Source organism: Mytilus trossulus, chromosome 14 (assembly GCF_036588685.1).
Source record: "Mytilus trossulus isolate FHL-02 chromosome 14, PNRI_Mtr1.1.1.hap1, whole genome shotgun sequence".
NCBI classification, from domain to species: Eukaryota; Metazoa; Mollusca; class Bivalvia; order Mytilida; family Mytilidae; genus Mytilus; species Mytilus trossulus.
The window spans coordinates 54,911,114-54,923,476 of NC_086386.1; the positions used below are offsets into that span (position 1 = coordinate 54,911,114).

Here is a 12,363-nt window from a genome sequence, read left to right on the forward strand (position 1 = left end):
GTTGTTCTTCTCTTATATTTAATACGTTTGCCTCGGTTTTTGTTTGTTGCCCCGTTCTGGTTTTTTGTCCATGGATTTTTTGTTTTTATCAGTGGTATACTACTGTTGCCTTTATATACATGCTTATAAGATCATTTAATTTTTTTAAAACAAAAAGATGATAACAAATATTTAATGGAATAGTTGGCTAACATGATTTTGAAGAGAACATTAACAAGTTTTTTCTTTAATATTAAAAGCAATATTTCACATTTTCGGACAATTTTAACAGCTGGTGAGTACAGAATTTGGGTCATGACCATCTTTTGTATTTATGACTACCTGAAACCTCCGTCGCAGGGAATCAATAAAACGTCGAATTAAATCTTGAGGGATGTTGTTCCATTCCCTGAAAAGTGCTGTTCTGAGCTGGGCTAGCGTTTCCGGTAGATTTTGGCTATTTCTGATACGTCGTTCAAGTTTGTCCCAAAGATGTTCAATTGGTGATAAATCTGGAGACATTGCTGGTCAAGGCAACACACGAATATGGTTATTCTCCAAATAGTTCATCGAAGTGTGTACCACGTGATAACAGGCGTTGTCCTGCTGAAAACATGGTTGATACGATGTCTTCGGGAGAACAATTGGAGCAAGAATTTCGTCCCTATACCTGGTTGCATTTATGTTACCAACGTTTATTTTGAATTCAGTGCGTTCCTGGTAGGTAAATCCGACCCATACCTTGATTCCCCCCTAGAAAAACCGATCAGTTTCCTGCACGCACGCATCTGAAAATCTTTCATTGCGTCTCCGGTAGACCCTTGCTCTGCTAAATTTCAAGTTGAGTTTAGATTCATCGGGTAAAAGAACCCGTATCCATGTTTGCTTATTCCTTCGTATCTGTACCCGTGTCCATTGAATTCGCGCCACCCTGTGACGCTACGTAAGGATAGGTCCCTTCAATGGACGACGAGCTCTTAGACCAACTTGACGCAATCGATAACGAACTGTTTGAGCAGATATTCTGTTGTTATGTCTTCCGTGGGTTTGTCGTGCAGTTTGTGACGCGTTTACAAATCGATTCCGGAGATGAATGATGCGGATGTGTTATTTGTTTAAAATCAGAAAATAACGTCACGTCATTTCCGATATCTTTATAAATGAGTAAATTTGATATATACATCATCCAGATTACTAGTTTTAATCATGAAAATATTTGAAATTAATATATGTGATATTTTCAAATTAAAAACCAATTTTACGTTTCTTTTTTTTTATTATTAACAATATTACAGGAAATGTGTATATACTACTGGTATAACAAGGTGCAAATTGTAAGTCAAATATTTGGTTTCGACCGTCCCTGATTACCTTTTGCAAGTCACATTGCTATCGGGAGAGCCTAGTTTACATCCAATATCTACGTTACACTATAGTACACTATTAAGCAAGTCCTTTTTCTATTACTTTTAATTAAGTTGATGAGTACAAAAAAAAAAGATTTGTTGATAGTCAGTTTATTGAAGTGAGAAAACAAAGACATGCCAATTTTAAAACCAGAGAAAGTTGTGTACATTCCAATAAGCATGACCTTATAAATGACAATACTATAAATCCAGGCTAAACATAAGGCATATTTACTATAATTCAGTCACAGAACAGCGGTAGTGTTCTAGAATACTCTTACTTGTCAACACAACCATGCCGAAAATAGATCTGATAGCTTTGGTACGAAACGTTTAACCTGCAGACTTAATGAAACAGCTAATGTAAAATGTCCTTAAAGATATCAGGCTCATACTTATGCTCAACAGACGCTATCTTTATTTTAAGTTTTAATACATTTTGATCTCACAGTGTTTGAAAAAGAAAAAAAGTAAATCGAATCATTTGGTTTATCGCATCATGCAGCTAGAAATGTCAAGAACACTTCTAGGAAGTTGAATAGTGAATGTGAACTTTACATAAAATGTCACCGAACTGAAATATCCACAATTAATAATGATTTTGTGCTGTAAAATACACATTCAGCTAAAATGTTTTGTTTCATCTAAATACTACTCATCTGTACAAATCACTCGAATAACATGACGTCATAATATTTTTATATGAATGAAAGTAAAAGTAAATACAATTCGGTGATTCAAAGTCGTCCTTTTTAATGTTGATTCCAAATAAACTAATTCATAAAAATATATAATGACGTAGTGATATTGTGATGTCAAAGTATTGTGACGTCATAAACTTTCTCAGGAAGTATATGTTTATGATTGTAAAAGTAAAAATATCAGCCATGTAGTTGAAATTTAAAATAAAGAAACTGTAGAAGGCCAATGGCCGAAACGTCTTAAAATTTGTGTTATACTACAATAATGTACGATTTTGTTAAACTGGATCGTATTGACTATTCTAACATTATTCATAGTCTTACCAACACAACGATATTGTGTCATAGCAATCAAAGACCACAGAGCAAACAGTGGAGAGGAATTAGATTTTAATGAGGAAGAAAAGTTTCATGTTATTGGGCGTGAATCTAAACGATGGCTTATCGGTGAAAAAAATGGCAAAAAAGGGCTTTTTCCCGAAGATTATGTAAAGGTATATATATAATTCTTTTGTTTTTAAAAAAAAAAATTGATGCTGATTTTTATATCCAATTTACGGTTAAATTGTTGAAGATTGTATGTTTAGTTAAAACGTATGTTGGTAACTGGTTTTCTATGGCTGATGTCAAATAAGCGTATGTCAAACATTTGCCATTAGTCAAGATTCAAAGTATCATCAAACTCACGATCGAAATTACTTGAAAGAAAAGTGTAAAATTTATACGACATTTTAACAAAATAATGTCATTTTTGGTAAACAAAAAAGACATGTATTAATCTCTATGTAATTGGACGCCCAATACAGAAACATATGTGCGAAATTCAAACGCAGTCAAACAATGGGATATTGTGCTTTTTTATTTCATCAAAACTGAGGACATATATTATCAAATCAAAACTGGTGTTTTCAATTATTTTACACGGGTGAGGGTTTACGTATACAGCAATCACAATGATTATCATTAATGATCTTTTACATTTTATTTACTTCAAAATATATAATTGATCATTTTCTGTTGTAGAAAATCTCATTCCAAACTGCTGACACAGGTATATAAATAAAGAATATTGTAAAAAGTTAACAAAAAATAAGATACAAGTCTAATATTTCATACTCATGACGAGCGTTTCGTCTAGATACCACTCACCAGTGACGTACAGTTAGCAAGGAAGGAATAATTTTTATTATTTATAAATATAATATATGACAATCTAAGTATATATCAGACTTGGGGTCAATTACATTGGAATGTAATTAATTAATTTACAAATTACATTGCAAAAATGATCAATTACACTAATTACACATTACACAGTTTTGGAAATGTAATTAATTAAATTACAATTACTTTACTAAAGTAATTAATTAAATTACACATAACATTTCATCATGATAATTTTTAACAAAATTATATGTGTTTAATTTTTTTGCATATATAATGCATGTGTAAAATATTCATGTAAGCATAGTTTAAGCGTTGCATTTAATAATCTTTAGTTATTTTAATGTTATGTCATTTATTCTGAATCTCTCTGGTCTGAACACTTTGACAGCAATTCTAAATAGTCCTGCAACAGGAGCTAATGTAGCAGATAGTTGCTTGAACAGAACCGAGAAGTTCAATGATCAGAAGATCATCCTATTAATAGGAGAGGGAATTGGTTCCTATTAACTTTTCAATACATCAAGGGGTATTTTGAAATTTCAGAAATGAAGTCCTTTAAAGTAAACATAATATAAATAAAAAAAAAAAAAAAATAATATTTTGTTTTACTTTAAAGAAAATAATAAGTGTGCTTGTCACAATATTGAAAATAAATTTTTAGTACAAACAATATATATTATGTCTAAATATTAGCATATTTTGCTAATTAGATAAAATACATGTAATAGTGGCATTGTCCCTGGACATTTTAATCTAATTTATTGCTGTTTGTTTTTACAGCTGTTAATTTTTTTTCTATAATCCTTTTGTGTATACTAATTTGACAAAATTATTGTGTGCAGTGATTTTGAATTCTAAATGAACTGTTTAAGAAAAATTATCACAGTGACACATTTTTTTGTTTGTGTTTAAAGGTGATTTTATTACTTATCAATCTATTTTCTAGTTAAAAGGTCTCTTTCTTAAAAACTGGACAACCCTTATATGATCCTCACATATTTTTTTTTAAATTATAAGACTATTAAAAAATAATCTGCAGGTCAAATAGATAATATAAAAAATTCAGAATAAATTACAGAAAAGTATGTGATATCAATATTTGAAAAAAAAATATAATTTTACCATTTATATTATTAAACACAAATCCTTAATCTTTAACACCATAGAAGTACATGTAATTGAAATGTAATTCAAAAGTAATTGAGCATTACATGCCTTTTTCAATGTAATTAATTAAATTACCATTACATGTAATTCAAAAAATGCTCATTTACACATTACATTCAATTACATGGAAAATTGTAATGCATTACACTTAATTACCATTACATTTTCAATTACCCCATCCCTGGTATGTATAACATGTATACTAAGTATATAGTATATCAGTATGATAATTATAGTCTATTTCTTAAGTCTTAAGTTTTTATAGGGATAGGCAATGTTTTGAATGAACGAGCAGGGGCATTTTGTGCCTTCTCACCTTTTTGAATAGAGCCTTTACATTGATTTTATTTTGCTATTAAGTATATTCACTACAGTTCGTCCGGAAGTGTTTCATTGGTTCATATCACACAGGTGTTCGCTCCTTTTGGAGTTTATGCTTTTTTTAGTTATTATTAAATATTCGAAAGAAACCAACAGATATAAATTTAGGAAATTCGATATACCAGATAAAAGATAACCCAAATCCATTGAAATCACTCATTATATTTCCAATGACTCCAGATTACCTTCGTTATACAAATGAAGATAAATTGTAAGACAAAACTAAATAATAATCATAATAAAAACAACAAATAGTAAGTTTGAATTTTGGCAATTTTTTGTTATGGATTTATTAGGACAGTTCAACTATATATCAACCGGCCTATGAATTTGCATTCATCGACAATGTCTCATAAATGTCCAAGATGAAAACATAGAAGGGCAACCATCATATGTTTTTTTCAAAATGGCAACTGGGCTACCAGACGCCAACTGTAATAAATTCAGCCATTCAGTAGATCAATATATTCAGTTCATATTCTGTCCAATCCATGACGTTTCTTTAACGATATCTGAAAATATACAACAGAGAGCAGAAAATATTCTCAAGGGTGGGAAAGGTGGGTTTTTTGTTCCTTCAGTTTAAATCACGCAATAAACAAATCACGAAAAGCATGCAGTTTTATACCAAATGAAAGCGGGAAAACCGCTTACGAAATTATGAAGGTAAATGAAAGACGCTCAAGTCCTTCAACATGAAAGAAAAGATAACTCTAGTTTAGCAGACGATAATCTTAATTTATTAAATTTATATTATGCTTAATGATTAAATCTTATTATTAAATATTTGAAAGAAACCAACAGATATAAATTTAGGAATTTCGATATAACAGATAAAAGATAACCCAAATCCATTGAAATCACTCATAATATTTCCAATGACTCCAGATTACCTTCGTTATACAAATGAAGATAAATTGTAAGACAAACTAAATAATAGTCATAATAAAAAAAAAGTAGTAATTTTGGCAATGTTTTGTCATGGATTTATTAGGACAGTTCAACTATATATCAACCGGCCTATGCATTTGCATTCATCGACAATGTCTCATAAATGTCCAAGATAAAAACATAGAAGGGCAACCATCATATGTTTTCTCCAAATGGCAACTGGGCTACCAGACGCCAACTGTAATAAATTCAGCCAAATGCTAGCAAACCTGTTTGTAAGCATCGCCAAACAAAATTTATCAATCCATGACAAAAAATTAACTTTAACACTAAAACAAATGAAAACACCAAGGTTTTGAACAAACATATTAATTGAACGGATTTTAACAACTAAACACTAGTTCAGCGAAGTATATCAACTTTACTAAACATTAGTTCAACGAAGTATATCAACTATTCTCTACAACAGTTCAACGTAGTATATCAACTATACTAAACAACAGTTCAACTATACTTTACAACAGTTCAACGAAGTATATCAACTATACTAAACAACAGTTCAACTAAACTATACAACAGTTCAACGAAGTATATCAACTATACTTTGCAACAGTTCAACGTAGTATATCAACTATACTAAACAACATTTCAACGAAGTATATCAACTATACTATACAACAGTTCAACGAAGAATATCAACTAAACTATACAACATTTCAACGAAGTAATCAATTTTACTATAGAACAGATCAACGAAGTAATCAACTTAACTATACAACAGATGATCGAAGTAATCAACTAAACTATACAACAGATCAACGAAGTAATCAACTTTACTATGCAACAGATCAACGACCTTATCAACTTTATTATACAACAGATCAACGAAGTAATCAACTTTATTATACAACAGATCAACGAAGTAATCAACTTTACTATACAACAGATCAACGAAGTAATCAACTTTATTATACAACAGATCAACGAAGTAATCAATTTTACTACACAACATATCATTGAAGTAATCAACTTTACCAACAACAGATCAACGAAGTAATCAACTTTACTATACAACAGATCAACGAAGTAATCAACTTTATTATACAACAGAGCAACGCAGTAATCAACTTTACAATACACAAGATCAACGAAGTAATCAACTTTACTATACAAAAGATCAACGAATTTATCAACTTTATTATACAACAGTACAAATATAAAAAACGTGCACAACAACAAAAATATTCAACTATGTATTTACAACTAACAACAAAACTGTTGTAAATTCAATAGAGCTGTCCAACTTGGTAGCCATTCTAACCCTCCAACCGGGTCCTGCCGACGACGCCTGCCTCTACCTCTTGGTATTGTTATAAACTATTTAAATTATAAAAACAGATTAGCTACATACATCAAGTCTTAAAAGCCCATTCAGCTTTCAAAATATAAATCCACTTCTTATTCAATTCATTCGATTTAGATAAATGAAATACCACATATAACCCACCACTTTGTCTTAAATAAAATTAATACATTTGAAAGCATTAAACAACTGAAGTTGGTATTCTAATATGACGTGCTTCTTTAGCTTTGTAAAGAAACCATACTTTATTATCCAATAAAATTAGTTTGCACATGCGTATATTGACTACGGCAGAAAAATGAATTTTATCAAAATTGGTATGCATTTAATGTATTCCATTAACTTAAAACACTTTCAAACTCTAAAATGATACACATTGTGTTACTAATACTTTCACAATGACAACAATGTGTTACAATTCGAAATTGAACTATTTGACCTAGATACCGCAACGTCCATGTTGGCTGTTCCAACTTCAAAACCCCTCCCTCTGAAAAACACGTTTCATCGTCTGCTTGTTTACAAAACAAAATGGAGTATGCGAGGACAATCCCGTTAAAAATTGGACTAAAAGTAGAACACAAAGGACAAGACTACATAATAATTAACCATTTCAATCAGAAACAATCTGTTGTACAATACATAATAAGGAATATTTCATCAGGTCAAACAAAACGTGTATTCAGACATGAGATATGTGATGCATCAGTTACGTCAATGTTTGCCAGACTAACTGATGCATCAATATACCAGTTCGAGCAAGAGAGCTCGCAATCAGATGATGAGCTTTCAAATTTTGCTGAATTAGTTTCTGAACCTGTAGAAGAACCACAACCAAGGTTAGAACCAGAACAAGCTTCAGAACAACCAGAACAAGCTTTAGAACCAGAACTAGCTTTAGACCCGGAACCACCCCTAAAGAAACCAAGGTTCAAAGAAATGCCAAGCAGAGAGCACATAGATATGTTGGCTCAGGCCAGAGTAGAAGAGACAACTAAGCAACAAACTGATTGGGGAGTGCGCCTTTTCAGAGGTAAATAAACTGACTCACATCACAACAATTAACTATCATTGCATATACATGTAATTATTATTATGATTTTTCCTGCTATTATGACTACATTGTGTCCTCACTTTTCCTGTTGCAAAGGCATATAAATATATAATAATTTCATTGAAACATATAATCTAACGATAAAATATAAAATAAATTATAGCCTAAATAGGTTATGATTATTACTGTCGTACTGAAATGACAAAATTGTTTCATATTTATGATAAAATGGATTGACCCTAGCAGGGAATCGAACCCCATTCTCCTATAAAAAAATAGGCGTAATTACCAATATACCACCAAGGTTTCCAATCCATTTACAAATGCAACAAGATTGTCACTCAGTTTGAATTTTAATCATCATTAGAAAAACAAAATTTATCTGCAAAAAATGTATGCATTTCGTGTGACGTACATGTACATGTATGATGAACTGTGAGTCGCAACAAGACTATTTACAAAATTTAAATCATTCAACCAATGAAATAAAAAAAAGCCTTAAAACATCTTATTTGGACATATATACTTCTAAATTTGCATTTATTATAAAGGTGAATATTATTTAAACTTGATAAAATATAATTTGAATTTCAGGATGGTTGACAGAAAACCAATACAGTGACAAGTTTGAGGAACTTGAAAGCTCCATATTAAATGAGAGATTATGCTTTTTCTATCCAAGCCTGCAAACAAAAAAAGGAACAGATTACTCTAAATCAGCATTAGTTGGAATACGTGCAGCAATATCCCGTCATCTCACATCTCCACCATACAACCGTAATGTTAATTTAATGAAAGATAATGCCTTCATGACATCAAATCATGTAATAACGGGAATGATAAAAACCCTAAAGAGAGCCGGCAAAGATGTTACGGTACACAAAAAACCTGTAGCTGAAGGAGACATACAGCGTTTATATTCAAGTGGGGTTTTCAACACAGATTCACCAGCAACACTACAAAACAAAGTATTCTGGGACTTAATGTTGAATTTTGGAAGACGAGGCCAGGAAGGGTTAAATAGTTTGACAAAGTCATCTTTTGGTAAGTTCAAGGATGACAGGGACCATACATATTATAAAATGACATACAATGAGGCAAATAAAACTCACCATGGCGTTGATTCCCATGAAAACCGTCAAGAGGTGCGTATGTATGAAAAATCAGGAGATGAAAACTGTCCAGTGGCAAGTTTTGATTTTTATGTATCTAAATTGAGTCCTAAATGTAATGCGCTGTTTCAACAGCCATTGCTTTATCCAAAACCAAATTGCTGGTATGCTAATCAAGCCATGGGAAAAAACAAATTGAGTCAAATGATGCCAAGGATTTCAAATGAAGCAGGCCTTTCCTACAGATACACCAACCATTGTATAAAAGCTACCGTTGGTACTGGGCTGAAACGCGCCGGGGTCGATGATTTAACTATCATGTCAGTTACGGGTCATAGAAACATTAAATCGTTAGAAAGTTATGTTGCTGGACCGTCAGATGCACAAAGGCGTGCCCTCTCATCAACTCTACAGGGTGTAGCTACCGCAAGTAACAGTAATGAATCTGTGTCAAAGGGCCCCTCCTGCCAAGTCTCAAATCATGTCAGTACAATATCCAGGAATCCTCTGTCCGACATGAATATTTTCACAAACGCTACAATAACCGGGGGAACATTTACTATAAATTTAGTTAGTAAAGACTTACCTGATTCTCCAGTACGTCCACCGCCATTGACAAGTTCAACTGACTGAAAAACGCGGCCTGAAATGTGCGTGTCAGCTGAACTGTTGACCTCAAAGGAAAAGAAGTTGATTTATAACGTTTCTGTTATTTTGTGACTCAAACATTGTTTTAGTTAATAAATTTGTTAATTTCTGTTTTAATTTAGAATTTTAAAATTATTACAACTTTGCAAAATTAAACTGGTTTGAACTAGTTGAATAAAAATCAACAGGGAGGTTGATGGAAGAGCCTACACACATACTGTAACCTTATACACAGCAAACATAGAAATTACCGTAAATGTCCTAATCAGAATCGAAATAATTGATGGCAGCTATACTTTATTGTATTTTTAACATGGGTAGGCATTATATTCGTGTTATTTTAGCCCTCGCTATCGCTCTGGCAAAAATAATCACGAATATAATGCCTACCCATGTTAAAAATACAATAAAGTATAGCTGCCATCAATTATTTCTTAAACAAAACACAATTAAAACAGGTGCAATGTTCCTTCAAACTAAATATAACGTCGTTATAAACGGTCAGTTAAATTTCCAAGCTTATTTAATTATCCGCAAATTAAAAAAAAACTTAAAAGATGTACGTGTAACAAATTTAACATTAACGGGCATGTAAATGTTAACACGGCTTACACTACAAACATGTAAATACCTGTTTAAAGAATATTGCTCATACATTACAATCAAAACAAATATATCACCTGTATTAAAGCATAAATTTAATGCTATTCAATGATTAATATAAATGTTACTATTAAATAATAGTCTAATCAGTGCAAATGCTATCCAAGTAAGCGATACATTGAATTAAGAATCAAAATATTTGCAAGAACAACTTTCAGATAAAATAAAGTTATTCTATTATAAATTACAGAAATAAAATCATTTGGGAAATTCAACTTGAATAACAATATCTATTTATCTAAATAAAGCGGGAAAACCGCTTACGAAATTATGAAGGTAAATGAAAGACGCTCAAGTCCTTCAAATTAAAGAAGAAATAATTCTAGTTCAGCAGACGATAATCTTAATTTATTAAATTGATTTAATGCTTAATGATTAAATCTTATTAATTACCAAAATCTGATTTCTACATCGTATCATGACATTCAATCATCGGTAAACTACGGTTGTAATATTTTTGCTATGACTTAACAAACGCGAAGTTTAGAACTGTTTTTAGGGAAACATATTTAATGATATAAATTAAATTATTTAAACTTATTTTAAAAAACCACACATCATTGTTGATAATAAAGTGTTAGCATAGATTGCTCGATATTTTTGGTTAGGTAATTCATAGATACATCAAAATAAAAACAAAGACCCGTTTAGCTGCATCGCCTAAAAACGACTAGAACATGTAGAATCACGGGTAAAAGTCAACAATCACGAATTTGTAATTTCAAATATTTGAAAGACTTTTGATGAATACATCATGCTGACTCGTCGCTGAGGTAACATGCATGAGATCTGCTATTCAGACCACAAACCCACTATTACCAAAGAGAATTTGACGACATTTTCAGGCCCAAACTATGCTATATGCTAGCTGAAATTAAAATAATTTGTGCTGAAATGTCGTTTCTTGTAAGCATAAAAAGCAAAAAAAAAAATGTTCCAGATCTTACTTTACCTAGAATGAAAATAGATAGTAAAATAATTTAATATGATATGAGTATGTATTCAACACAATCAATACGATTTCGATTAAACTCACCGTGTTGATAAATCACATAAACAAATATGTTCAATATTTCGGATTTGAATGCTTCTTTTTTATATTTTATCAGGGTTTAAAAGTAACGACTGAAGCATATTTTGTATGAAGCCCAGTAACGCTTCATTTTAGAAATATGCCCATGATCAACACTTTTACAACCCTATAAATAAACTCATCATATATAGATACCAGGACTAAAATTTGTAAATACGCCAGACACGCGTTTCATCTACAAAAGACTCATCAGTGACGCTCGAATCCAAAAAACTTTATAAGGGCAAAATACAAAATAAATTAGTAAAAGAAGAATTAATTGTGTTTATAAATACATGTTTTGCTAGGGAAATGCACATCAATTTCTTCAATCAACCTATGCACTGGGATGACACGTGTCATCATGAATGTTTCATTTCGTTGGCTTATGAAAGCTAGTGTCAGGAGAACGCACACGCGTTGTTATTCTATCAAAATTACAGATTCTAGTGAAATAAACATGTAATATTTAAGATATAATATAGAAGAACCTTTCATTGAGCTTGTTGACTTCAGGCAACAGATTCGTTTAAAATTATTGATTTCACATTATGCTGTAAAAGAGAGGCGAAAATAAACAGACAATACTTGCCTAAAAAAGAAAAAAAAAGACACTGACACACATAATTACAGAAAAACAGTGTAGACTTCAAAACACGAACCATTCTGTAGATGATTTAAGAAATATTTTTCGAATATACACAAATCAGTATTTCCGTGTAACACCAGCCTAATTACGATCAATTAGTAAATGTTTTA

General features: G+C 31.3%; 1 protein-coding gene across 1 annotated transcript; it reads left to right on the top strand.

Moving 5' to 3' along the window:
- Positions 1-7,288: 7,288 nt before the first annotated feature.
- LOC134696266 (uncharacterized) lies at positions 7,289-9,945 on the top strand. Its single transcript, XM_063557963.1, has 2 exons — positions 7,289-8,088; positions 8,704-9,945. Exons 1-2 carry the CDS (start codon positions 7,587-7,589, stop codon positions 9,852-9,854), a joined length of 1,653 nt encoding a protein of 550 aa, XP_063414033.1. The 5' UTR covers positions 7,289-7,586; the 3' UTR covers positions 9,855-9,945.
- The last annotated feature ends 2,418 nt before the right edge of the window (positions 9,946-12,363 follow it).

Coding starts and splice junctions, on each gene's coding strand:
- LOC134696266 (XM_063557963.1), top strand. CDS start 7,587: ATGGAGTATGCGAGGACAATCCCGTTAAAAATTGGACTAAAAGTAGAA. Junction 8,089..8,703: donor GGGAGTGCGCCTTTTCAGAG/GTAAATAAACTG, acceptor TTTGAATTTCAG/GATGGTTGACAGAAAACCAA.